Here is a 27,825-nt window from a genome sequence, read left to right as displayed (position 1 = left end):
CCTATAGCTACGGCTGCCTTCCAAGCTAATCACTGGTTTGTCTAAGCTGCCGCCCTGCTGCCCAGGGGCCTCTCCAATCAGCCCCTCCCTCTGCAGCACTGCACTTTGACACAGCCAGGAGCCAAACACGATGCAGTTATTAATCCAAGACCAAGTGTCTGTTTTTGGACATAATACATTAAATTGAACACAGTAAAAGTTTCAGTGTTGTATCTTATTAAACTCAGAAGCCTTTTAAGTTAAATTGGTCACACGTCATAGAGTGTCTAGTTTAGTTTTTTTGAGCAGTATTCTTGATCTTTTCTTTACTCTGATAAACAAATCACCTTATGCAAACACATAATGATTTTCAATACATTGCTTGCCTGAATGAAAAAAAAGTGTTTTGTAGTTCAATTAACATAGTAACAATGATCTAGGCCAAGACATTCTACACTTTTACAAATGAATAGTTTACTTAGGCAGTTATTTCGATAATTTAACCAAAGAAGAAAGCGCACCATTTGTTCATAAGTGAAAGCCAAACAATGGAACAGGAAAGGGCGACAGGAAGACTGAAGTGCAGAAGTTAACAGCGATATTATGACAAGGGACAAAAACAAAAGGAAGTGTGCAATGGAACGAAGGAATGACAACAGCCTTTTTGACTCTATCAGCTCTTTAATCCCCTCGTTGCACATTTACACAAAAGACAATATTGGAAAAACACACTCTACAAGGCATTAAAAGAACTCACTACTGTCAGATAGAGATGCACCCAGTGTTAACCAAACATAACATCTTGCACAGTATATTTCCTTTTGCTGATGCTGCTGTTTCACACAATTCTCTCCCTCAGTGGAAATGTTTTTCACTCTGAGATGTTCAAGTTATCAGTGAAACTTACAGGAGGACACTGCAAGTTATTGAGTATTATAGCTGCCTGCTAGTTATTATGATGAATTATGGATTTATGTATTAAGTGCAGCCCTAACAGAGTCATTGGTAATAATCGCTCAAGTAGAAGTTCTAATGTAACATGCTTGGTCTATAGATAATAACATGTGGGCATTTCTTGCATAAACTCCCCTGATAAATGGTAGCTGACAGATGACAGTGATGCCTCCATTACGGGCACACCCGTCCACATTTTTCATCTTAATGAAACATAGTCCTCTGAGCTCAGACTAAATATTTAATAGCCTCTCACTACGACCTTGAAAACCCATTTTACAAAGACAAAGGGGTGCACCACTTGATTATCTAGCTTTGCCTGTCTGTTTCCCAAGATCAAATGACCACTGATGAGATGATCAAAAATGGTGAAAGAAAGCACTGTATATAATCTGCAAATACTATTATGAGAAACAGAAAGATACTAACTCCATCCACAAGGGGTCAGTATTTTTCATAGACCCTATTATCCTTTATTTGTCCTCAGCCTTTGACCCATCCTTCAACTTCTTCTGGGTAATTTCTAGGGAGCAGTGTAGAAAAACATACAAACCCCACTCGGAAAGGCTGCACTTGGCCCTGGTCTGTAAAAAGTAAATTCCTAATTTCTATTTAATTTGTATAACTCGAGCCAAACCTCCAAATGCAAAGAGCGTCTGCCTAAATTATGTTATCATAAAACCCCTGGGTTGAAGTTAGCTCGCAGCTCACCACTGGCTGTGAGGGTGTTACTCAGCCATCGTGCTGCTTTCATTAAAAAAAAAAAAGTGGTTAAAAGTACATCTCTGTGGAAAGCATGTGGGTTTTGTAAATAGAAAAAGTATAAGTGGTTATTACATCTTTACCGAAAGAAGATATTGCTCATGCTTGGGCCAAATCATTTGCAAATAGCCAGTCTTGAGTGAAAAAAATATACGGTTGTTAAATGACCTCAACTGTTTTATGGCCACTCTCTGTGGGGTGATGGGAATGACACAGTCTACCAATCCGCCAATTAATTACCCACATGGTGTTTTTCACTTGGGCCAAAAGGTATCATTGCAAGACAGGGTGATATTTAATGAGTGAATGACTATTTGGTTAAAAACAATGCTGTGCTTTTCCCATGTACACAGTTGTCTAGTTGGAATCTAATGGCCACTTTGAGAGCACAATTGCGGCATAGAGTTTCTGGTCAAGCACTGATCGATGCATGTTTCCCATTCAATTTGTATCTGAATTTGTAACTGCATCATGTGTATGAAAATAGTAATTCTGGGTAAATCAGAAAGTGCAAAAACGAGAAATCGGTAAGCCCTTCAGTGTTTCAAATACTGTGATCTGAACAAGCCTGGCTCTCGTTCAACATGAAGTCGACCAAAGGAACAGTGTGTGTACATGTCGGCAGGATGTGTGTGTCGGCGTTTCAAACCGAGCAAAGACAATAAGGGCCCTTGCAATGTCAGAGGAACCTGTTAGCAGCTGGCAAGTCTAAGCTGCTCTCCCAGACAAAACAACCGATCAATGTTTCATTTAGGGAGCAGTAAAGTCAAGCAAGCTTGGATTCACACACATAATAACACACCACAGTGCCAGTATATTGAGAAATGTGCTTAAAGGCAGAAATAAAACCGTCAGCTTTCTGCCAATCACTCTGTATGAAGTCTATAATAGAAGTTTGTAGTTTTCAAGATCAAGTCAGTGGCTTGTTCACGCTTGTATCATGCATAATGAGTAAATGTGCAGAAGTGTGAGTGGGACCATAAGTTTCTGAATTCAGATCAACTAAATCCTGGGCTAAGTCATCAAAATGAGGACACCTTAAAGCAGTGCTCAGTAACTTGTTTACTTCAATAAATCCTTTTCGTAGTCCCTCTGGGGGTAATACAAGTGTTAATGGTATGATTGGGGGGTGTCTTTCATCTCCCCCTGGTGTCTCTGGCCAGAAAACCACATTTGCAGCTTTCCCTGCTCCGACCCGGAGGCGCAATACACACTAATGGAATAACCAAGAATTGGCTAACAGATTAAAGGGCAAAGCTAACTGTGGGCCACTTTAGCAGTATTTACAGCCAAGTTTGAGTGACAAAAAATATCTCCATTGTGTTATTGAGTTGTGGCACAATGTACAATATCCCTCTCTCCCTGTGTATTTTCTGTTAGCGCAGTATTTATTCTCAAGGGCAATTAATGAGTACAAAAAACACAACATTTGTTGACCTATAGTTCCCAATAGAATAATGTCCTAAAATGTTGTGCATTATGTAATTTGTACTTACAGCCACAAATATCTGTGTACTGCTGTGTAGTACTTCGATGTACTGGTAGTCAACAATGCAGCCCATGACGCTGATGTAGGAGTGGGCCTCAGCCGTGGTGCGGACCCCTGGAGCCTGCTGCAGCTCTCTCCTGACGCACCCCGGACCATGTTCACTCCACCATGAGTGATGAGCTGAGATGTTGAACGTCAGCAAGTCACTATCCTGAAACATAAAAATGAATGAATGAATACAATGATGTCATCTTTCCACGTAGGACACTTCCACTCTGTATGCAGCGCCGAATGGTTTTACACGTTTAACATTTCCATCAAGACAATAACATTTTCCTCGACTGGGGATGTCGTCGGGCGGTGGAAGGAGTACTTCGAGGACCTCCTCAATCCCGTCGTCACGTCTTCCAATGAGGAAGCAGAGGCTGAGGACTCGGGGGTGGGCTCGCCCATCACCGGGGCTGAAGTCACCAAGGTGGTGAGAAAGCTCCTTGGTGGCAAGGCTCCGGGGGTGGATGAGATTCGCCCTGAGTACCTTAAGTCTCTGGATGTTGTAGGACTGTCTTGGCTGACACGTCTCTGCAACATCGCGTGGCGGTCGGGGACAGTGCCTCTGGATTGGCAGACCGGGGTGGTGGTCCCTCTCTTTAAAAAGGGGGATCGGAGGGTGTGTTCCAATTACAGAGGAATCACCCTCCTTAGCCTCCCCGGTAAGGTCTATTCCGGGGTGCTGGAGAGGAGGATCCGGCCGATAGTTGAACCTCGGATCCAGGAGGAACAATGCGGTTTTCGTCCTGGTCGTGGCACACTGGACCAACTCTATACCCTTCATCGGGTACTCGAGGGTTCGTGGGAGTTCGCCCAACCAGTCCACATGTGTTTTGTGGATCTGGAGAAAGCGTTCGACCGCGTCCCTCGTGGTGCCCTGTGGGGGGTGCTCCGGGAGTATGGGGTCCGGGGCCCTCTGCTAAGGGCTGTCCGTTCCCTGTATGACCGCAGCAGGAGCTTGGTTCGCATTGCCGGCAGTAAGTCAGACCTGTTCCCGGTGCGTGTTGGTCTCCGCCAGGGCTGCCCTTTGTCACCGGTTCTGTTCATTACTTTTATGGACAGAATTTCTAGGCGCAGCCAGGGGCCGGAGGGTGTCCGGTTTGGGAGCCTCAGAGTCTCATCTCTGCTGTTTGCGGACGATGTTGTTCTGATGGCTTCAACGAACCAGGACCTTCAGCACGCACTGGGGCGGTTTGCAGCCGAGTGTGTAGCGGCCGGGATGAGGATCAGCACCTCCAAATCCGAGGCCATGGTTCTCCACCGGAAAAAGGTGGCTTCCCCTCTGCAGGTCGGTGGGGAGTCCTTGCCTCAAGTGGAGGAGTTCAAGTATCTCGGGGTCTTGTTCACGAGTGAGGGACGGATGGAGCGTGAGATCGATAGACGGATCGGTGCGGCGTCAGCAGTGATGCGGTCGCTGTATCGGTCTGTCGTGGTGAAGAGGGAGCTGAGTCGGGGGGCAAAGCTCTCGATTTACCGATCGATCTACGTTCCCACCCTCACCTATGGTCATGAGATTTGGGTAATGACCGAAAGGACAAGATCGCGAATACAAGCGGCCGAAATGAGTTTCCTTCGCAGGGTGGCTGGGCGCACCCTCCGAGATCGGGTGAGGAGCTCAGTTACCCGGGAGGAGCTCAGAGTAGAGTCGCTGCTCCTTCACGTCGAAAGGAGCCAGCTGAGGTGGCTCGGGCATCTGTTTCGGATGCCTCCTGGTCGCCTCCCGCGGGAGGTGTTCCAGGCATGTCCTAGTGGGACAAGGCCTCGTGGAAGGCCCAGGACACGGTGGTGGGACTATGTCTCCGAGCTGGCCTGGTGTCGCCTCGGGGTCCCCCCAGAACAGCTGGAGGAGGTGTGTGTGGATCGGGAAGTTTGGGCATCTCTGCTGAGACTGCTGCCCCCGCGACCCGGCCCCGGATAAAGCGGAAGAAAATGGATGGATGGATGGACAATAACATTTTCATCACTAATACACATTACTGAAGGAACAACAGAACAACAATGAAAAGTTTTTGTGAGTTGCGATGAGAATACTGTGGACAAACAATGTCTTTTGGTGGGGTTTGTGGAATTATTCAGAGGTGCCAAGGCACATACTGAAGGAAAGCAGCCGCTACATATGAACCATTGAAGGTAAGCTACATGCAGATGTTATGCTAACACCTCTTTCAACAGCGGCATGATGTTATAAATATTCAATCTCGTCTAGCCTGCCTGTTTTAGTGAGGGCTGTCTTCTCTCCTCTGGCAAATCGGAGGCCAGCAGTCTGTTCATATCACGTTAGCATCAGTTCAGTGTGCTTTGGCCCAAGGCTGAGCTTGGTCCCAAAACTTGTACCTGGCTGACCCTGTTTGACCCTGATCTGACCCTTGGAAACACTCGACTACACAAGACCTGGCACTGGGCTGGGTAGGAATTGCCATGGGAAAGGGGGTATTTCTGATTTAAGGAATGGAAGATAAAAAAAGATACATTTCAATTTCATTCTATGAGTATTTTAGAGTGAAAATAATTCAATGGCATGAATGACACAACTGAAATAATATATACATAAAAGACAAATGCATTTTCTTCTCAAATTGACTTTATAACACTCAAGTAGAAGAATTAGGACAAAAAGAAAAAAATCCCAAATTGAAAAAAATAAACTTAAACCACATCAAATTCAGTAAAAACATTTTTTTTTAATCCAGTTACTTTCCACCCCTTAAACAAAGCATTTTGTAAAAAAAAATAAAAAATAAAAAAGGCATATCTCAATCACATCCTCATCTCTAAAACAAGCTGCTAAGCCTTGTTCATCCAGATACTGATTTGCAGGCAGTCATATGAGACCAAACGTACAAATGAATAGATACTCACACTAATCAATCTCCCAATGCAGCAATCCAACCCTGCCTCTGCATCAGCCCCCCGGTGACAAGACATGCATTATTAACACAGCCAAGGGATGTCAGGAAATCTCTTGGCCCTCTCCACCAAAATACACTGATGCCCATGAATTTGGGATTATTTGGCATTAATTTCCCTTTTTTTTTTTTTTTACTGTCTCAAAAAAAAATAAGAGAAAAGAAGAAGACTGGACCCTATTGTAAAAAGTGGAGTAGTGCAGTTCAGGAATCGAACCCAGGACTTTCTTGCCACACAGACAACCTTCGGGCAAAGTAAAACTACAGCCAATAGTGGAAAAACTGCACTCTGCTCACTCGCTTCCTATAGTGTCAACAATTCTATCATCAACATATCAAACTTCTTCCCCAAACAAGGGCAGGTGAAGGTCGGAGTGTTGAAGACTAATGATGTGACAGATGCCATTGATTGAGGCTGGGAGCAGGGGAAGCCATTTCTGTGTAAGCTGTAGGCCCAGTCCTGACCACTGCACATCAATAGTCAAGAGGCTTTTGGCACGTTACTGTGGGAGGGTTATTGTTATTCTCTCAGGCAGCCACACAGAAGCATCGATCAATTCTGGTGTATCATATTCAAGGGTAGCTGATGATATGGCGTTCTCAAAACAGCAGTTAGTCTCTCTTTGACTTTTAAATAACTTGAAATGCAGAGAAAGTGATGATAATCAAGTTTGTGTCTGGGTTCAAATAGGCCGATATTGATGAGATGTCAGCGCGTGCACAGCAAAATGCATCGCTAATTGAAAATGGATTATCGGTTTGTCTCAAAATTGAGAATCCAATATAATTTCAGTAAGTACCATTATATTCAAGAGCTGGAGGCTGTCATTAAAATGTTTGCATGCACCCATTCCACACTGAAAATATCACATGTCCTAAAATATTCAGCTTTACTGTGGAGGACGGTGAGTTGTAGCAGTCAGATCTTCAATATTTTACAATGACAGAATAGACGTGGCTACTACTATTCTTTTCAGCCAATCATAGCCATGAATCTACAGATATGCAGCGATCAAGCATAAATCAAAGTGAACTCTTTGACTGCGAAGAAAGAAGCACATACAGTACAGCTCCTAACTGTGTGGTCTTCAATAAAGCCCAGGGAGGCATGTGGACAGTTAAAAATCAAAGCTGTGTTTGCTGTAGCCGTCTGTCTGTCCATATTGCACCATGGGGGAGGGGTAAAGATCAATAGGAGGTGACAGAGCACGGGAATCATGACCCCAGCACCTGCAATCTCTTTTCCTAATATTAGGCTTAAAATCATATCAAAGCTGCTGAAATCAAACCAGACGGGAGGAACATAACTTTGGCTAAAGATAAAAACTGCCTGGTATGACTGGGTCTTGTGTGAGTGTGAGCGTGTGTGTGTGTGCGTGTGTGTGTGTATGTGTGTGTGTGTGTGTGTGTGTGAGGGTGTGAGGGGCGGGTGCTCTCTTCCTGGCCTCCATATGCAGAGAGGGGAGCCCGGGCTGCCTCCATCTGTCCGGTTAATGCCCAAACCACAGCCCCGAGCAGCTGGCCCCTCCAAGCCTCATTATTCAGACACAAACGCACACACACCCTTACATGAACACACACCCTTACATGAACACACACAACATCACATTTAAAAACACACACATAACACATGGGGACAGCACATACTTGATGGAGTCAATCGAACAATGACAAAGTCAGCAGAGCTCGGAAGGTGTTTCTGAAATGCATTTGGACGCATGAACTGCTGTGAAATGAATGCTGCCAACCTGAATTCATTATTCTCAATGGTCATGAAGGCAATGGGGCGGGAAGGCAGATCAAAAATCCCCAATAAATGTAGTTGAATATTGTCGGTCAGACATTTTTCAGTTCACACTATCTTTAGTAAACTTCTCCCATAACACTAATTCTGACTGCGTTAGTCATACATTTCCATTTATTTTGCAATATCTGCACATGTTTGTGTTTACATGGTGTGGAGGCAGGTGAGGGGTGTGTTGGGGCTGTACTGGGGGGCGGGGAGGCATGGAGCTAGTCTCCGCTTCTGCGGGACAAAGATAGCACGCTGTTTTAAAGGTAGCGATGCAATGCAATGGGAATGCAACAATACCGTGCCGGACAATGGATAAGCTTAGGGTAGCTTTAAAAGCTTTTTTATATTATTATATAAATACTATACTATGTACTATGTACTATGTACTATATACCATATTATATACTATCTTAGTGCATGTGGACAACAATAAAACTAGCTGTAACTCACATGACCGAGTTGAGCCTTTACAGTCATGAAATTAGCTGAGCATATTTATTACAGTACTAATTTTATGCTGAAGTAATCAGTTGTGCAGTTCGTGCTTGAGCGTGTACTGTACAGTGATTACTCCAGCGAGTTTCGCTTGAATGCAGATTACCTTGAGCTGAGGATGAGTGATTTTCTTGAGGAAGCAGAAAGGCAATACTCCAAGGGCTGTGGAGCAATAATGTGGACTCTTCTCGAAGAGTTTCTTAATCAGTCTACTCTTTACTATGACATGTGTTTGTGTAATATTAAATTTGACCAAATTGACAAATAAATTCTTTCAATATTATAATTAACATAATTCACAAAACTGTTCAGCAAATAATGAAAGCAAACGGGAAGCAGATAGTACCAAATTTGAAGCTGAAAGAAACTTTTCATGAGTTTCATTATTTGTTACCTTGCCAGCAAGTTGAATTCTCACGGTATTTGTGAGATTAAAACCACAGACAGAACCAAAAAAGACACTAATTAAAAATGCGGTGATCACAAAAAACACAAGGTGCTGCAAAACATAAAACAAACACACATAACTTTCCCTGAACGATTCCAGCCGGCGCGGTTCCAGGTTGATGTAATATCAATCTGGCTCTTGCCAGGTCAATTATTTGTTCTTCAGTACTGAACCAACATGTTGTCAGTGAAAATATCAGGTGTAACATTATAAGCCTTACCCACTACTGAGTAATTCCAATCTTTATCAGTGATCAAACTATTTAGAGCAAAAAGCCAACAGTCTTGATGACCTTAACCCTGGACTTAACTCTTCGCCTATTCACAGCATGTACTCAATAATATTGAAGAGATTTAGAGGTGCTTCATTCCCCAAAGCTGGATGGAGCAGTTTCCCGTAACAGCAGACAAATGAATAGTGTGAAAGTCTCACCTTGGACAGTCCTCCTACATCCAGGTAAAAGCAGATGATAAAGACGTTCCAGGCCACCCACAGAGCTGCCCATACAGTGTACTAGAGACAGAGAGAGAGAGAGAGATTAGTGGTGCGGAGAATACGCCAAGGTCCTCACAGCGCCAAGGTCCTGGTTCAGTCCAGAGCCAGAAGGGGCCTTTCTGTGTCAAGTTTAGATATTATGTGTAGGTTTCCACCGGGTACTCTCTTACCACTAAAACAAGTACGAAAGGTGCCAATTAAACAATGTTAGACAACATTTAGTGTGGTTCTGTTATGTGTTAGTCTATGTTTAGGAGCAAACAACTCCACTTATGTTCATTCATCAGAAGGACAAAAAAACACATCCAACTACTACACTGATTACAGGCAAAAGTTATGTGACCAACTGAAAACGTTCCTGCGACCAACTTCCTAACCAACCAGTTGAGAACCAATGGTAAGTGTAGAGCAGTGAATATATATCTCCTACATTACTAAAGTGCACAATGGAAGGTTGTTTTGACAGTGCTGATTTTGCTTTATCTTTTCCCTCCAGCGACTACAAGTTTAAAGGAAGGGCTGATACAGTTTATGGCCACTGTGATGTGAAAGGTTTGCACAGTGAGGGCGCTGACAGATACATGAATGTGCAGGGGGAGAAAGGAACAGTCATCAGTGTTTCGGTTGTGAAATCCACTGAGTCACCATGCCAAAGTGTGTGTTTAAATGTCATCTGTGTCGAGGGTGAAGATAAACGACTTTTCCATAATAGACGGACATGTTGGATCAGGACATTTTCCTCACACAATGAAACCAATGCATCGACGCCGTTAACCCCTGTCTGATCCTGTTTGCCCACTCATCTATGTGTTTCCTTTCATCCATCTACTTTATCTAACTCAGTCTTTTCCTGTCAGCTACAAAAAACTTTATATAACTAATATGAGCATGCTTTAACTGACATCTTAAGCAGTCGTTACCAATATTTTTTGTCTTATTTGCCCCATGAACCTTTCAGCTTCCTTTCCATCCAACACAATGTACCAATACATTTCCACACCCTCACCGTATACCCTCTCGGGTAATTTCCCAAAAACATCGAGCTACATCTTCAGCTCCGTGACCAGACATTTAAAGATCGCTTAGCCAAGGAAAATCTAAAAATATACTCACCACCACAATGTAGCGTGGCCGGTACTGGATGGTGCCAAAGAGGCCGAGGATAACTATAATGATATGGAAGAAGTTGGCAAGGATGGGGGCCCACTGGTATCCAAGGAAGTCAAAAACCTGTCTCTCCAAAGCCAACACCTGAAAAAGGAAAGAAAAAGAAAATAATAAGATTTATGAGCATCAAATCCTTTTGTGAAGGAACGTACAGTGGGAACCTCTATGGGCAGTTTTTATTGTTACCCACTAGGGCTACTGTATCTCCAGAACTGCGTAGTCCAACTGTGAATAAGCCAGATACTACTAAAACCGGAATATGTTTGTGAATGCTTTAATTTGTCCAGGAAGTATTCATTGTAGTGAAACTAAGAATGTGGCCAGAATGTGACCACAAGAGCTAAGAAGAAGCTTCTGTGAATAGAAGCAACACATCCAACTGTTTCAACCCAGTCCAGTCGATGATTAAGGCTTCACTACGACTGAGAGGATAGTTTAAAGACAACCTAAAAGAGAAGGTAACACCATGTAGCAATAGTATTAAAAAAAGGCAGTGGTTGCATTGAGATTAAAGGGATATTTCAGGATTTTTGACTTTGGGCCTCATTTCCAGGGCCCAGTTATCCAGAGTGTTGTTGATTTCTGGAGACATACATATTTTGTTTTAAATCATGCAGTCCTTATATTTGAAGAGTTTAGTGGTGATAGGCTAGTGCTAGACTAGCGCATGTCTATGGTAACTAGTAGCCTGCATTAAAATCAGTCTGACCCAAGTACAGTGCACCAGAGGCAAATCACTTATAACACCAGACTACCGATATAAATGTCTGTGTTGACTGACCAATTATTGAAACATACCATTTTGCCTTTAAAATAACTTATACTTGAGCAGCATGAGCTTCCTGGTTGTAAGGATCTGCCAGTTTACCAGATCTACAGTAGTTTGTTTACCTGCGGCCGGCATTACTACAAGTGGAATTCACAAAGGAGCTTTCTACAAATCAGATATGGCAACGTTTGGAGGACTGACCGATGATTTTGAAGAGGTTTTTAATGCAGGCTACTAGTTACCATAGACATGCGCTAGCCTAGCACTAGCATCACTAAACTCTTCAAATATAAGGACTGCAGGAATTTAAAAAAAAAAGAATAAAAATCTCCAGAAATCAACAACACTCTGGAAAAGTAGGAAGTGAGGCCCTATATCAGAAATCCTGAAATATTTCTATAACTAAGTGTCAACAACAGTAGGCAGAACCTGAATTGCAGCTGAAGTAGTGAAGTAGTACCACAGTATGGAAGTTAATAATTGTACACACTTGGTCTGCATGTGTACTAGGTATATTGAACTGACAATAATGGCATGAACGGAAGTCTATGGCCTTTTATTGAAGGGGTTGCCATGGGGTGCAGGTTTGACATAATAAACAATAACAAACATACATACACTGAGCTTAAGACAAGCTGTTTCCCCTGTTTTTGCCAATGGCCTCGAGAACATTGAGAGTTTAATGAGAGGTGAGGGCATACTTTTATAATACCAGAGTGGAAAGCTCAGGGCTTTATTGAAATCAGAAACAATGTGCACAAAGGGCCCATTCCTCTTTGCCAATACAGACACCGTCCAAATCAGTTCATGAATGGAAAGTTGACAGGAATACAGTACAGTAATCCAACAGAAATACGAATATTCACGATAGACTAAAGAGGAAAATATCATGCAGGTTTTCTTATTAGTGATTTCAATATGCAGGCAAACACTATTTCCATTTATAGGTAGCATAGCAGTATTTCACGGAGGCATATGTGGGAAATTATTATGTAAAGTCAACACAGTAGTAAGATTTTTTTTCATAAAGCAACGGCCACCAAATCTCCAGAAATAATTCAATCCACTTGCAAAAAGCAAAACTATGCATTTTGAACACTTAAATCAACTATTCCCTATTTGCCTCCCCTCGCTTATTATTCCACACTGTGTCACAAGCGGAGACAGCCTTTAATTAGAATTCCTACCATCCAATATCGAATGTAGGTCCGTCCAGGCTGATGTCAAGCTATGTTTTGTTGTGTGTCGACATGTCATTTCCAGTCAAGCGCTACAAGATGGATGAGGAGAAATCTCGTCTCTACCCCAATGATACAGGAACACACCAAACCAACACACACACACACACACACTTGCACGCACGCACACAAGACTGCTATTTTTAATGTAATGGAGTTTTTCATTGAAGATGATAGAAAAATGCTATGAGGCCAGGCAGAGGGGAATGTTGAAAAAGTAAGATAATTAAAATTGTATGACTTCAAAGATGTGGGAGAGGAAGGAAGAAGAGGAAAAGGAAAATCAAGTCTAAAATGAGTTTTCTGTGACCTCTACAGACAGTGGGAACATCTCACAAGAGTTGTTACCGACATCCTTTCATGCCACCACAGTTGTGCCCTTTTACGCAAACCTTTAGACCTGAACAAACAAGTTACAAGCAGAAGTAAATCAAGCAAAGATAGAAAAACATTTCATATGAGCCAGAATGTGCTGGAATATTAGGAAAACACATTTGTTCAATGTTGTGTCAGACAAAGGCTGTGCTTCCCCTGCCCATTACCAGCCCGAGTCTTTCTACCCGGAAAAAAAAAAGACAAGACTGGAGGAAATAAGAAAAGTCAAGAGTCGTACATCTTCCTGACGTCTCTGGGTCATGCTTTGAGAGCTCAATAAAACTCACACAGAGAAATGTCACAGCAGACGAGGAGCTGCTCGCCTCTCTTTAAGGAAACTCGGAACTTCTGCAAAATCACAGCCTATAAAGAGACATCAAAAACATGTGTCTAAAATGAGATTGCGTAAGCTTTACATATCACGAAATAACACTGCTATGTTATTTATTATCCTGTGACGCCTCATAAAAACGCTTTAACATCCAGGGATCTCACGCTGAATCATTTTATGACTATGTTAGTCAGCAAAGAAGAGATTTGTGTATCCCATTCATATTTGGAAGTAAAGGAATGAAAGAGGCATGCGTTTCAGACTTCACTGTCTAAAATATAGTCTGTTTCAATGCATTACATTAAAGGATACCTAAACACATTAAAGTTCAACAAAATAACAAAATAGACACGACATAATGCATGGTTTCATCTTTCCATTGATGATGTTTGGAATCCTTTGTTGTTGCTGTTTTGTCAAAATAAATGCAAATGATTTCATGAAGAGGTATTTTAGCCGTTTTGGTAATATTAAGGTTTTACTGGTTAGGAAAAAAAAACAATTCTATTTGTTAAAGCAGAACTAAGTAACTCATGCCCCTAGAGGCCATAGGTGCCACTGCAGGTGTTGTAGCATGTTATGTTTTTTTACTCATTAATTGTCCGTGAGAGTAAATACTACGCTGACAGAAAAAACAAAGGGAGAGAGGGATATTGTACATCCAATTACACAATGGAGATCATTTTTTTCACTCAAACTTGGCTGTAAATACTGCATAAGTGGCACTAGCCTGCAGTTAGCTTTGCCCGTTAGCCTGTTAGCTTCTTCTTCGTGATTCAGTTGTGTATTGGTGACTCCGGCCCGTAGGCAAGAAAGTTGCAATTGTGGTTTTCTGGCCAGAGACACCAGGGGGAGAAAGACCCCCCAATCATCCCATAACACTTGTAAAACCACCAGAGGGACTACAAAAATGATTTATTAAGGTTAACAAGTTACTTAGTACTGCTTTAATAGAAACAGTTAACACTTCTTCCTCTTGTGAGCTACTATGTCATGGGCAGCTGTGCAAACTTGCTAATCAGTGTGCAAGGGGAAAAGAGTTTGAGCATGGACAGGATCAGAATACGTCTGGTGAAGGGGTCTCTACTGTAAAATTCAGAGAAACTTCATGGAAGTATCTGTGTTTTGAATGGGAAGGAGTGAAATAGACTTGATATAATGTAGGATTACTCACACAAATGACGTGTCAGTCTTTGATAAGGATATAACAAGCCACCCAAGATCCTTAAATAAGCAAACGATAATGCATGAATTCATGAAATGCCCTTCATGCAGAACAGTTGCGTAGAAGTGTTGATGACCTTTAATAATTACAGAACCATCCCTCATCTCTTGAATACTGTATTTTCCTTGACTTTGCTGGCGTGCTCGCTCCCTTTCGCTGAGCTGCGGTATAGCTATCATGTTCACAGCTAACTCAATAATCCTACGAGATGACAACAATCAATCAGGGCGAGATGGACAGACACACGCCCTAACGGCACAATTAGACAGCAATTCATAGGAAGCATCTTAGTGCAGAGAGTGCGGCACAATTTGATCAGAAAGATACCAATACTGTTCCAGGAAGAGCAGGCGGCTTTGTAGCGCCCCATAAAACCCATATCATAAATGACTCCCACTAGAGTGACGGGAGTGCTTAGTGGGAAGGGAAGTTAGCCGCACATGCAGGGTTAGGTTATTACATTCTGGCTGTCGTAAATACTCCAATATTCGGAATGGGGTTTAACCTTCCACTTTGGAAGGTAAGGTGTCGCGAAGATTTAACATAATCGTATTTGAACCAGGGGGACCATTAAAGAGGCCATTTTCCATTCAAAATAACAGAAAATCCCCTTGGTTTAAAAGTTTTGTAAAGTGCATCAAGTGGGGCCTGTTGTCATGAAGCTTTTTAGACAACTTTTAAAGACGACCACAGCACCTTAGCCTCAAGATACTGCAACTCACCTGTCCTTCCTTTGAGTGAGTCCTCTGTAAATTGCAGGATGCTATTGTGTCATCATCAGTGTCTTTGAGAGTGCTCTGAGGTTGAACTTGTGAGTCACGGTGTAGTCACACATCTCTCAGAGTCAGACGACCTGAGGCAGAGCTGCTGGACATCTGCCAGTGGATGAGAAGATGCTTGGCTCCTCGCATCACAACATTATGACATTATAACACTACTTAATACTGATTTCAAACAGGTTTAGATGTAATGAAGGTGAATGGGCGTAGCAGGTTGGGGCAGATCATCGAGTTACCGGCCAAAACATACACATAAAGGTTAAAAGGCTGTGGTGGCTCGATTTCAATCAGAATAAGATGGCATCCAGACAAATTACCACATGCAAGGAATTTGTGTTTGTCAGATGTGAATAACAGGCGGTAATGGTACTTTACAGTATGCAGGTACACGCCTACAGTATGTGATCCAAAGTTGAAATGTATCATGCCATAAAACCTTTTTCTTGATTTTTAAACTTAATTGCAACATGGTTTCTTAAATAGACATTTAAAAACTTTATTACCGTGTTTTGAAGTCACACTGGACTCCTACCTTAAACAGTTGTATTTCTGTTTGTTTTTTCAGGTTTTAGGCCTGTAGGCTTTATTAGACAGGACTGCACAAGATGAAAGGGGTGAAGTGCAGGGAGAGACTTAACTTGGGGGTGCGCAGTATTTAACTCTGACAGGTTGCCTCAATGACATTGAAGAATGGGTCCAATTCTTCCATTAAATACCTTATACCAATACAGAGTAGCTTACATATTCTCCCAAAGCAATAGCCCCTCTTCGGGTAAACTTTACTTTCCCTAACTTTTTTAGGTCATCAAGTACAAGTTTTCTCCTCTTGAATCATCCACTGCTCCACAGTTGAGCCTGAGAGCCGCTCTTGTCTTCTTGACAGTCATACAAAAAGCTGGCCTCAATTTAATATGGATAAACCAATGGCCGAGGGGAGTGAAAAGTTTTGCATATTCACACACAAAGTTGCTCAATAGCCGATAGGGACGTTTAAATGTCTCTAAAAAGATAAGTCGTGAGTCATGCGCAGGCTATTTCCTAAGTGTCCTATAGTGTGCTTTGCCTCGACTTGTCATCTCTCCCCTGCAGCCTTCTTCCCTTCTCCCTCCAATCCTATTTTTCACCTTTCGCCTGGCTGGACTCATTATACTGTGGTTTAAGCCCTGTGTAACTAATGGCGGGGTGAGCACAGCAGTGTGCGGGGTTGTATACACGGGGAGCTGGATGGATAGATAGCCCTTGGTGGTGGTTGCTCTGGCAAAGCAGAGACATGGATTAAAAGGTGGGGAGCCTTCGCAAGTCACTTTCTTCTTCTCAGTTTGAAATGTGGTCGCCATGGTTGGATTCTGCGTGGCTGGTCTCTGAGACTATGAAAGAAATGCTTTGAATTAGGTTCAGCCAAATGTTCCTAGTCGGGAGCCTTGACAACGTCCCTCACAACAATCTCGATAAAACAAATACTGAATTAGCATTATATAAAAAAAAATGTAAAAGATTTTTGAAAGCAGTGAATGCTCTGACTAAGCGCATGTTTTTTGTTTTTTTTAGGAATCTTTATCATTGGCCAACATTTTTCAGTTGATCTTGATTAAGGTTAAGGTTTACTTTATTATCCCTGTAGGAAAATGTGTCCTCATTCATTTGATCCATTCACCAAAACAAAAAACCTCAAAGTAGCGTCAAAAATGAAAAGAGACAGAGGGTTAAAGCGCAGCAAAATAGGGCCAAAAAGGCCACAAGCAGAACAACAAAAAAGCAACAAAAGGGGGGAAAAAAAGTTCCATAAACAAATGCAAAAAGTGACAAAAGCTCAATAAAAAGTGACAAAAACGAATTTGAAAAAAGTGACGACAACATGAAATAGCGTCAAAAACGAGAAGAAAACAAAGAGACAAAAATGTGATAAGAACACAGCAAAAAACTACAAAAAAAGCAATGAAAGAGCAAAATATTGACAAAACTCAACAAGAAGTGGCAAAAATTAGATAAGGACGTGTAAAAAGTGACAACAACACAAAAAGATCCATTTAGTACAGTTTTGCAGGCCCTATCTTTTAAATGAGCTTTTTAAATAAACACTGGCATAGGACTATGTCCAACCATTAAGTCTGTGCTTTAACAGGAGGTTGTTTCAGTGGTGACAGAGAACATCATCATCATCAGCTGTTGGCGGGTTGTCCCTTCCAGCTCTCACGCCCATAATTGAGTCAATAACATTGCTATTTTCATCATAACACCATCACCGATTTGCTTCTTCCAGCCAGCTTAGCGCCCCGCCACTAAGCATGAGTTGACCAGACAAACCACCAGGCAGTGAAATTACCAGACAATGAAATACTTTAGATGTTAAATGATTTCAACAAGATTAACATGCTTCACAGCCAGAGTAATAGCGGAGATAGCAGCCGTCCCAGCTGTGGATCTCCCCAAAGCAATTTATTCTGTGCCGGGTTTTTAACAAATGGCACCTCTGAAGCCGCTGGATTGGAAAGAGAGGAATGTCTTAGGAAATTGTTGGAGTTTTATCTCCATTATGGCCTAATATTGCAGTGTCACTGAGGTGGAACACATACAGCCAATATGAGAAGAGAGATGTCCTATACATATATGCACAAACAGCCCAACGATTTCACTATAACACCGAGATTAATGACGCGCTAAATTGAAGACATTAAAATAGTCCACACACACACAGTAGTAAAGGAAAGGGGGGGGGGGGGGGGGGGGGGGTCTCTGGGGACAAAGAGTGTGTTATTATGTGTCCCACTATGCACACAGCAGTCCAAATCAGGACCACCGTTTAATTCCCGAGAGAAGTCACAGAAGATTTCAGATGTTCAGAACTCCAGCCTGTTATTTACAGTTTTGGGCGGGTCACTGTGGTGCAGTTTGAAGACTATATAAAGTGTACATAGGTTGGTCTATGTTTAGAAGTTGCTCCAACTCGTCGGGAGTCGGGAGAAAGCATTTGCTTGTCCTGAATGAGCCCGAGAATGTTTTTTCGCAACTTTGCTCATCATGTGAAGTAAAACCTTTACCAAACGCTTATACAAACATTAAAACGAATATCAAATTAGAAAACAGAATGAGTCCCACACCCGCAGTTGCCAGATCCTATGGCTAGAATCAGCTTAGAAATTAACTGGCAACACTGTCACCTAAAGTCTTAATTAGTGCCAGTAAAGCAGAACTAAGTAACGCATGCCCCTAGAGGCCACTGCAGGTGTCGTAGCATGTTGCGTTTTTTTTCTCATTAATTGTCCGTGAGAGTAAATACTATGCTGACAGAAAAGACAAAGGGAGAGAAGGATATTGTACATCCAATTACACAATGGAGATCATTTTTTTCACTCAAACTTAAGCTGTAAATACTGTTTTGTGTTGCTAGCCCACAGTTAGCTTTGCCGATAAGCCTGTTAGCGTCTTCTTCGTGATTCCATTAGTGTGTATTGGGGTCTCTGACCCAGTGCAGGAAAGCTGCAAGTGTGGATTTCTGGCCACAGACACCAGGGGAGATGAAAGACCCTCCCAATCATCCCATTAACCCTTGTATTAACCCCCTGAGGAACTACGGAAACGGTTTATTAAAGTAAGTTACTGACCACTGAAGGTTCTTTCTAATGAAAAATTGTTCACATTGTTCATATAATAAAACTATATGTGAACTTTCTCCTCATTTTAAGGCACCCAAGTTCAGTTGTAGCCTATTTGTAATACCTTTTATAATAAATCAACCATTCCATCAAGGCAAACGCTCTTCCCCCCCCCTTTTGTGATAAACAAGTGTGTCTATGCAGTTGTTGCTTTACATTTATCGACATACAAACCTGATACAGGGTTAGGATATGCTAATATTTGATCCAGAGCTGCTTTAATTTCAAATGTAATCTCTTCTCATCAACCCTTTCCCCTATCAAATTAACCATTTTCCAATCAGCTGACTCTTGCATCATACATCTCTCCCTTTGACAGGCTGATTACCTTCAGGCTTTCTTTTATTGTAAAGGTAGGGCATCCATATTAACCACTGCACGCAGGAGGACTCAGGGAGGATATTGCAGGTTTATAAAAAGGGAAATATGGAGGGAGTTCACTGGGGTCATGCTCATAATTGGTCAAAGGCGAAGAGGTCAATCATCCCCATCCCCCTTTGACCATTTTATTCTCTACCTCTAACTCCCAGGATCTCCTCGCGCTGCTGCTGATAAATCCAATCAATAATTCAGACATATTCAAACTATGCAAGCCCAATAGGGGAATAAAATGGGTCCCAGACAGCACAGGGGAGTGAAATAAAACAGGAAAGACAACACAGGCCTTTGTAGTGGGTCCACAAAGGATACAAGAAAGAGGCGGGGCCTGAGCATTCATTATACATTCAGTCCATGCGTCTCTTCCCTCTACATCCAGGTTGTGTTTGCTCCAAGGTGCACTAATGATATGCCGCATGATAACCAGCAAAAGTCTGCTGTGAGTAAAGGATCTTTTTATTCAAACACACTGTCTTATATACTGTTTCTTTCCAATATATCATAAATAAACATACGATTAACATAACATTATACTAAACCAAATAAGCAAAATGCAAATGTATTATTATTATTATTATACATTAAACATGCTTATTTTTTCTGGGTTAGTGGGCCAAAATCAAAACATAATCAAGAGCAGGACATGGCTAAACCAAGAATGACCAGAGGGATCAAGATTAACTTTCTAACAGCATTTTATTGTTGTTTCCCCCTGTGTCTGTACAGGTTTCCCCTACCACAAAGTAAATACATGTACAACAGGTGAGTGTGTGTGTGAGTGAGCTTCACAACCATCAAGTATGGAGTGAATGAATAATGTACGGAATTGTAAAACGACTTGAAGCATCTGGAGGCACTATATAAAATTTGAAACTAAAAAACCTATTCCATATGACTACAAGCTAATTTCTCCACTGTGGAATCAGTAAAGCCTTATCTTATCTTTAAAATCTTTGTTACCATAATAATGCAATGTGAATAATTTGTTGTGACACTTCTGATATAAGAAAAACATGTACATTTGTAATATATATTTCAGAAGTTAAATAAATAAAAAAAAGCATTTTAAAGCCTAGCATCTGTACCTGTGAACCAGCAGTGGGTGTCTGTGCCGTATTTCTTTTGTGGATGGGCCATTGTCGCTGAGCGGTACAGCAGCAATCAACAGAGACCGGGTCAAGACCACAATCAGGACTGAGCGCAGGAGGTCATGTGACAGCCCCCACACACAAGCTACCCTAATTAGTCACCTTCAGTCTTCAGTGGAGAGGAAAATGGCTCAAAGACAATAGATGACAAGGTTAGGAACTTCATTTCTCACCCATTACCCTTAGGACCACAAGGTGTGATCCTATATTAAACACTTCGTATGAACTCCTGCTCTTGCTCTATCTTTAAAAAATACAATGGCTGTTTAGTTGCTGTAAAATTTCATCAGCAAATACTAGTGATGCATTGAGCTGTCATGGCATACTAGGCTCAAGCCGATATTGCAATTTTAATGGTCGCAATTTCAAAAGGCTGCAATTGTTTTGGCAGCTTAATGTCCTCTGAAAACAAAAACTCTGTCTCTATATAGGGATTTATAATGTATACAATCTGTAGACCTTGTCAAATGAAATGCATCATTCTTGTTTTAGTCTAGCGGTTCATATTTCAGTCTTTAAAATACAAACGAGATGTTGGTACTTTTATTTCTCAACAGTGATCTGATGGGGGGGGGGGAAATAAAGTCTATGAAACGATGATAGTGTCACTATGAATTAATACATAAAATAATTGAATTCAATGAGAAATATTTAAACTACAACTCTACATATACAGTAAACTAGCTGTATATGCTTATAGATATAGAGAAAAGGATCCTAGTACAGTGTCAAATACCAATACTTTTACTGTAAAGCTTATGACCGAAAAAGGTCCACCAATAACTACTTGCAGTGCATTAGGTCTAAAGTGAATCATATTTCTTTGTGCAGTGGTATGTCCAGAGAGGCTTGGCAGAACCTTAATAACAGCTCCAGTCCCACAGAGGCAAAGACGGAGAGATTGAAAAGGGGAGATAAAGGAGCAGTTACCAACCACTGTCCTTCCCTAAGGCCAATCTCCTCCATCACACTGGCACCGCCAAAGGAAACACTTCATTATCATTGATCATCACAAAGGGGCACATAGAGAAAGTTATTTGAAAACTGAAATCAATTGAAAAATGTTATAGAGTTGTGTTAATAGTTGAACAGATTTAGGGCAGGTTTGAAATTAGGATATGCATTGTTGAAGTGATCATACGCAGCAGTGTATGTTAATTTAAAATTCAGTTCAATAACAGTGATTGTCCTCTGATTCAGAAACAAACCAAAGATGTAAACATGATGATTAAGTTATTTGTATGCATTTCCAATCAAGTCTTTTCACTAAAAGAATGCAACTGTAGATTAGAGGTATTGACAGACAGCCGACGTCTGAATATGTAAAAGTGTGTTTGAATAATGAGTCTGCAGTAGAGGGTGGAAAGCCCAACTCCTTTGTATGATGTGATTCAGGCCCAGGGTCTTTGAGATAACACATTTCAGAATTAAACTTTACTTTACACTTCTAGCTAAAACTTTCTTGGAAGCAGTCCCAGAAACTGAAATGGCTTTGAAGCATGGAAAGCTACGTTTTCTTAGGATATCTAAAAAGACAAGGAAATGCAATACAATTCAAATTCAGCACCATATGGGCTTGTGGGACCAAGACATCTGATATTGCTACTGCACATCCATAGGCTACATCCCAAAGGTGTACCAAGCAGAAGGCAAACATTGCTGCTATACAGTATGTTTGCACTGTGTCAAAGCATTCACAAACCCACAAACTGAATGATAACCATGCCAGTAAACAATTCACTCAAAGGTCGATTTTAGGTCACCACCTCAAGCAAAAACTAAACCCGCCTCAATGATTTTTGTGTACAAAGGAAAATAGTCAGACAGACAGGCTTAGGCTTGGATCCAAGATTTGCTCATTTACAGGAGGCTGATCGAGATTCTGACACTCATCCAACTCCACTGTCTGGAATAGTTAGGCTACAAAGGCGAGCAATAACCAAGGCATCTCAATCAATAGCAGCTCATTATGGGCCGCCTTCTGTCCCTGAGAGATGCGCTCCGTGTACCGCTAAGGCCTGTTGATGAGGAAAGCAGACCACAATTCAATTAGACGATGGCCGAGATGCCAAAAGACGTTTGATCAAAGCACTCTGTCTGGATAATTAGCACATAGCACGGCGGTTCACAGGGGCTATTTTTACATCTGAGGAGCAGGGCATGTTGTTTTGTTAATGGTAGTTTTGGCCTGTAATGGAGTGGGGGAATTGCCAGGCTCATTGCTGATGCATAGGTTTCGGTCAGGGGAGAAAGAGAGCAGATTCCCTTGTGTCTATATGCATACGCCGACATGTATATTCATATGGGCGTACGCAAACACCTGCACGGCGACAAGCCACCCGATGAACTTTGAGAGAGGTGAGTCGGGGGTAGGTCTGGCCCCTCATGCGGGTTAAGTTGTGGAGAGGAAATGTCAGGTTGCCCAGAAGTAGCACCTAAGGGGGAAATATTGCTCTTCGTGGGAGCCCTCTGGGGCTTTCGAGGCGGCCCACCGACAGCTTTAAAATGCTTAACAAATGGTCAACCTCTTCCCCTCTAATGAGGCAAAAAGGAATGAAGGCTTTGAAGGGAAAACAGGTGTGACCCTTCACTTCCTTCTCGCACCACTGTATGCAAGATGTGTGACTATCGCGTATGACTCCCTTAAACACGCTAAAAAAAAAACACAAAAACTCCCTCTGACAGATATGAACACCTGAAATATTCACTAAAACCCAAATCAAACACTTCCACTTCTGTCAAAAAGTTAGACTCGTGTTGGAATTGTATTGCGGTTTTCATGCTTACAGTGGACAAACACCCGTGCACTCCACACCTGGAGGTCGTAACGCGTGCATCCACAGCTGTCCTGAGATGGACTGACAAAGACTCCAACCACGACATATCACTCACACATCATTAAAGGAACAGGCCACCGTTTTTACATACTGAGATATGTTCTTACCTTAGCTTAAACGAATGTTGATGCGTAACTGTCTGGTCTTTGTGCATGCGCTCAGTCATGCAAATAGACCAAAGACGTTGTTAACATTTAGCCTCTCCCAGCATATTCCTATTGCTCCAAACTGGGGTGAAGTTAGAAGCGACCAAGCTCTTCCACGTTTACAGTTACACAAAATTAAACATGTCGATTTTCTAAGTGGAAAAAAGGGGCACTATATTGTAAGGCGTAATAATACCTTAGGAGTACTTTACTGCGCTGACGTTGATGTGCTCCTAAGGTGTTATTACGCCTTACAATATAGTACCCCTTTTTATCCGCTTAGAAAATGGACATGTTTAATTTTGTGTAACTAGACTTGGATCGTGCAACTTTTCACATAACTGTATTTAACTAGGGCAAACGTGGAAGAGCTTGGTTGCTTCTAACTTCACCCCAGTTTGGAGATATATGCTGGGAGCGGCTAAATGTTAACAACGTCTCTGGTCTATTTGCGTGACTGAGCGCACGCACAAAGACCAGACAGTTGCGCATCAACTCGTCTAAGCTAAGGCAAGAACATATCTCAGTATGTAAAAACGGTGGCCTGTTCCTTTAATAATAATAATAATAATGCATCGGTTTTATATAGCGCTTTTCTGGACACTCAAAGACGCTTCACATTGCACTATTCATTCACTCCATACTTGGTGGTGGTAAGCTACTATTGTAGCCACAGCTGCCCTGAGGTAGACTGACGGAAGCGAGGCAACCAGCCCTCCGAACACCACCAACCACTCACTCACTCACTCCATTCGCTAGGCTTCCTGGTGTTACTAAACGGTCTCCCATCCGAGTACCGACCAGGCCCTTCCCTGCTTAGCTTCCAAGGTCTGACGGGATTGGGCAGAGCAAAAGCGGTACATAGGCAATGTAGGTGAATTGCTTTGTCCAAGGACCGAATGTCTGAAGTGGGATCCAACCCCCTGTTCCGTGGATGAATGCAACCACGGGGCCATTGTCGCCCCATATTGGTCTGTTTTGTTTTTAGATCATGTACTACTATGTGTTATACACTGTGCAGTTCTTGCCTCAGTTAAATTGAAAACGAGAAACAAATCAATAAAACCATAGCATCTTCATAATATTAATTAAGAAACAATCAATAATTCGCAAGAACTCTGAAACATGCTTGAATGTACTCACTAATGACCAAGAGCAGAGATGTGTTTCTTGGCCTTGAGGCAGCAATAAGCAGCAACTCTAGATGATGCTTTTATTTAATATGGCTTGCAACATGATCAAAATGTCTAAATGAAGAAAATTAATATCCCTCTGTGTTTGTATTTTGTGTTTTAAGTGACTCCAATGTTATACCAACTCTCCACAGAACTCATGCATTATACAAAAACCTCACAGCTTTTATGAACTTCTTTGTGTTGGGGAAGACTTTACGGCCCCCCGGAGCTGTTAAAAGTGGCATTTACTTGCAGGATCTTCTCCTGTGAGCAAGCTCAGTTTTAATACCACCATAAATAACACTGTCACACCCTGTCAAGTAAACTCCACTCTGGGGTAGTGACAGAGGCAAGCTGGCCTGTGCAGTCAATGGGAAGCTAAATGCAACAGCGCAAAGTTACTGTCTACTGAAATGTCACAGTCCACACACCACTGATCAGCTGGAGAGAGAGAGAGAAAAGATCCAACAAGCGTGACATTACCAGTCCTCAAAAGGTAAAATGTGAATAAATCTTTCAGTCCTTAAACATATAATCCATGTTAACCTACATGTATGTGATGTGTTCACTAAGAGACAGCAGAAAGAACATTTTCAAAGGGAACGGCTTTCATATTTGGGATGCATCAAGGGCACACTGTCCCAAAACTGTCTGTCACTTACGTTCCCCCGTATTAAAAACGGGCCAGACGGAAATGCCAAAAGTTGATGAGACAAGAAAATGTCATATCCACAGCAACAATAAAGGCAGACACTTAACAAATGTGTCATGGTAATGCAAAAGACATCAACGGATTGACAGGGAGAGACCTGTCGAGGCTTTGGACCAATTCAAACTCAAATAAAATGTTTAAAAAAAAAAACACCAAACCTGAGCCGACCTAGCCTACATAACATACATAACATAGAACATCCACCACGCATACCTCACGACATATTTAAAACACCTCAATTAACTTTTTCCTCATAAAGGTTGCACGAGTGTCTTTAGGCTTTACTCACCAGTTGTAAAGTGCAGACGAAGATGAGCGTGCACCGTCCGCTGCAGCAGCCCATTGTGAACGGCAACAGCGTGCGCTATTCTTACTTTATGAAGGTTTACGCGTGGGACCTCTCCGGCTCTGTTGACCCAACTCAGGCTTGGTCCAGGCTCACGCACTGGAGACCCATTCTTTGTGCTGTTTTTTTTTTTCTTCTTCTTTCTTTTCAGTCAGAGGTCCGCGAGGCACAGTCCACAGTCGGGCCGGTGCTTCCCCTGCTCCACTCACCCGGGCGCACTTGAGGTGACTGACTGACTGGGATGGTGCTGGAGCCGGTGAGTAAAAGGAGGGTGTGTGTGTAAAGTGGGGGTGGTGGGGGTGGCCATTCAGGGGCTGGGGGAGATGGAGGGGGGGGGAGGGAGAAAAAAAAAACGTCAGCGAGGGTCTCCTGCTGTCTGTGTTTGCTGAACCATGGCCAAGAAAGACACGTGACTGCAATTAAATTGAGATAGGTAAAACAAAGGCTATTAATTACCATGGTGATACGACTTAAGAAGAGGGCCAGCCTGTGTGAATATCTAATCACATATTAAGAGCGTATGTTAAGTTTGAATGTAGTTACCAAAGTCTCTCGAGGTGTGTCTTGGATGATAGCATTTCACTAAAATGATAGCTCATGCTTTTGTTTGATTTGAAAGGTACATGCAAGAAAGATCCACACCCCCATACAGATACAGGACCATCCAGCGCCATCTTGTGGCAAAATGGCGCAAACGCACAACCACCTCAAGTACAATATCGAACATCAACCCGCATACGGTCAATTTTGTGTTCATAGAAAGTGCATAAGACACGTTTGACTTTTCCCCCACCAGAACATAGCATTTTTTTCACTGGATGTAAAGCAGTGTTAATTTCGTCGACTAAAATATTTAGTTTTAATTTTAGTCTAAGTGATATTGTTGACGACTAAAATTGGACTAAAACTAAATTAAAAGTTTCTCATGAGACTAAAACTATGACTAAAATGTCCAGATATTTTAGTCGACTAAAATAAGACTAAATAAAAATGAAAAGGAGAGACTAAAATCATCCAAACTTCTATTGACCGTCTGAAAGATCATGTACATTCTCTGCCAAATGAACAGGTTTGTGCTTTATTCATGTGGAGCAGCTCCATGAAGCAGAGGAACAAGATTAAATATGATTATAATGAATATTATCAATGCAAAGTCGACTAAATTCGTCTTAAATTTAGTCGACTAAATTGACATGCATTTTTAGTCGACTAAAACTAGACTAAAATTGAAAAGATTTTTTTGACTAAATCTCGACTAAAATTAAGTTACATTTTAGTCAAAAGACTAAGACTAAAACTAAAATAAAATATGTTGTCAAAATTAACACTGATGTAAAACATAAAAAACAAATAATAATAATTCTGTGTTTCATCATGAAATTGCAACTTGACTGGTGTTTAAGGCAGACACATCCCCTCTCCCTCCTCTAACATAGGATATATTAGGATTATATATTTTTATTCAGAGTGGTAGGCAATTCAAGTCTGCTTTATTGTCAGTTTGGCCCTGTAATATAGCAACACTGTAAGTTACTGCTATTCTGCTGTTTTAATGTGTTTAGTCTTCTCCTTTGAAATCCCCAGGTCAGATGCTAAATTGAGTCTGTTGTACCGCAGTGTTATATTCTAAGCAGCTTAATGAGGTCTTTCTTATTAACCAACTTTATAAATCTTTCACTGGGCTTCAGGCTGAGAGACTCCATATCTAATTTCATCGAGCCCTTCCTCATGCTGCTAAGTGCCACTGTTCTCTCACTCCTGACTACTCCTTCAAGAACCATGAACCCACCTGAGACTGTGCTGCTCCTCCTCTATTCCAAAAATAACCTCCGGGTGTGCACGGCTCTGAGCTGACATGCAAACTGGGCACTTTTCAGGAACACTGAGGCCATATTTTATCTTGTGTTCTGATTAGTGGTTGTGAAACTTGTAATTGATATATGAAATGGCTTAATGTTGTGTATAAACATTATTGGGGTGTAAAAATAAAAGGGCAGCACAAGCACAACTCAACCAGGTTTCCTTAAACTGCATTTTTAGGACATATTGTGTTTTACTGGCTTATTCTCAGTATGGATATGCCATCATTAAAAAGCTCAGAGCCCCACAATTCACAGGGATGATCATGATTACTGCACACTAGTTTTAGAACACTGCACCCGATGATGTCCAGTG

The 27,825-nt window shown here is 41.8% G+C and overlaps 1 protein-coding gene across 2 annotated transcripts in view; it reads right to left on the bottom strand.

Annotated features, from left to right (window-relative positions):
- The window catches only part of nkain4 (sodium/potassium transporting ATPase interacting 4), a 45,949-nt gene extending 20,048 nt beyond the window's left edge, over positions 1 to 25,901 (bottom strand). Inside the window, exons 1-4 of one of the 2 annotated variants that reach the window (XM_079558526.1) lie at positions 25,594 to 25,901; positions 10,485 to 10,622; positions 9,309 to 9,389; positions 3,192 to 3,395 (exon numbers count right to left, since the gene is read on the bottom strand). In XM_079558526.1, the coding sequence (XP_079414652.1) occupies positions 3,192 to 3,395; positions 9,309 to 9,389; positions 10,485 to 10,622; positions 25,594 to 25,647 (477 nt within the window). In that variant the 5' untranslated portion in view covers positions 25,648 to 25,901. The remainder of the gene's footprint in view (positions 1 to 3,191; positions 3,396 to 9,308; positions 9,390 to 10,484; positions 10,623 to 25,593) is intronic. The other variant, XM_079558527.1, reaches the window with a different exon arrangement.
- Between the last annotated feature and the right edge of the window lie 1,924 nt (positions 25,902 to 27,825).

This window comes from Gobius niger (genome assembly GCF_951799975.1).
Source record: "Gobius niger genome assembly, chromosome: 6".
Classification (NCBI taxonomy): Eukaryota; Metazoa; Chordata; class Actinopteri; order Gobiiformes; family Gobiidae; genus Gobius; species Gobius niger.
Note: the sequence above shows the minus strand (reverse complement) of the source record. Positions and strands in the feature narration are given on the sequence as shown.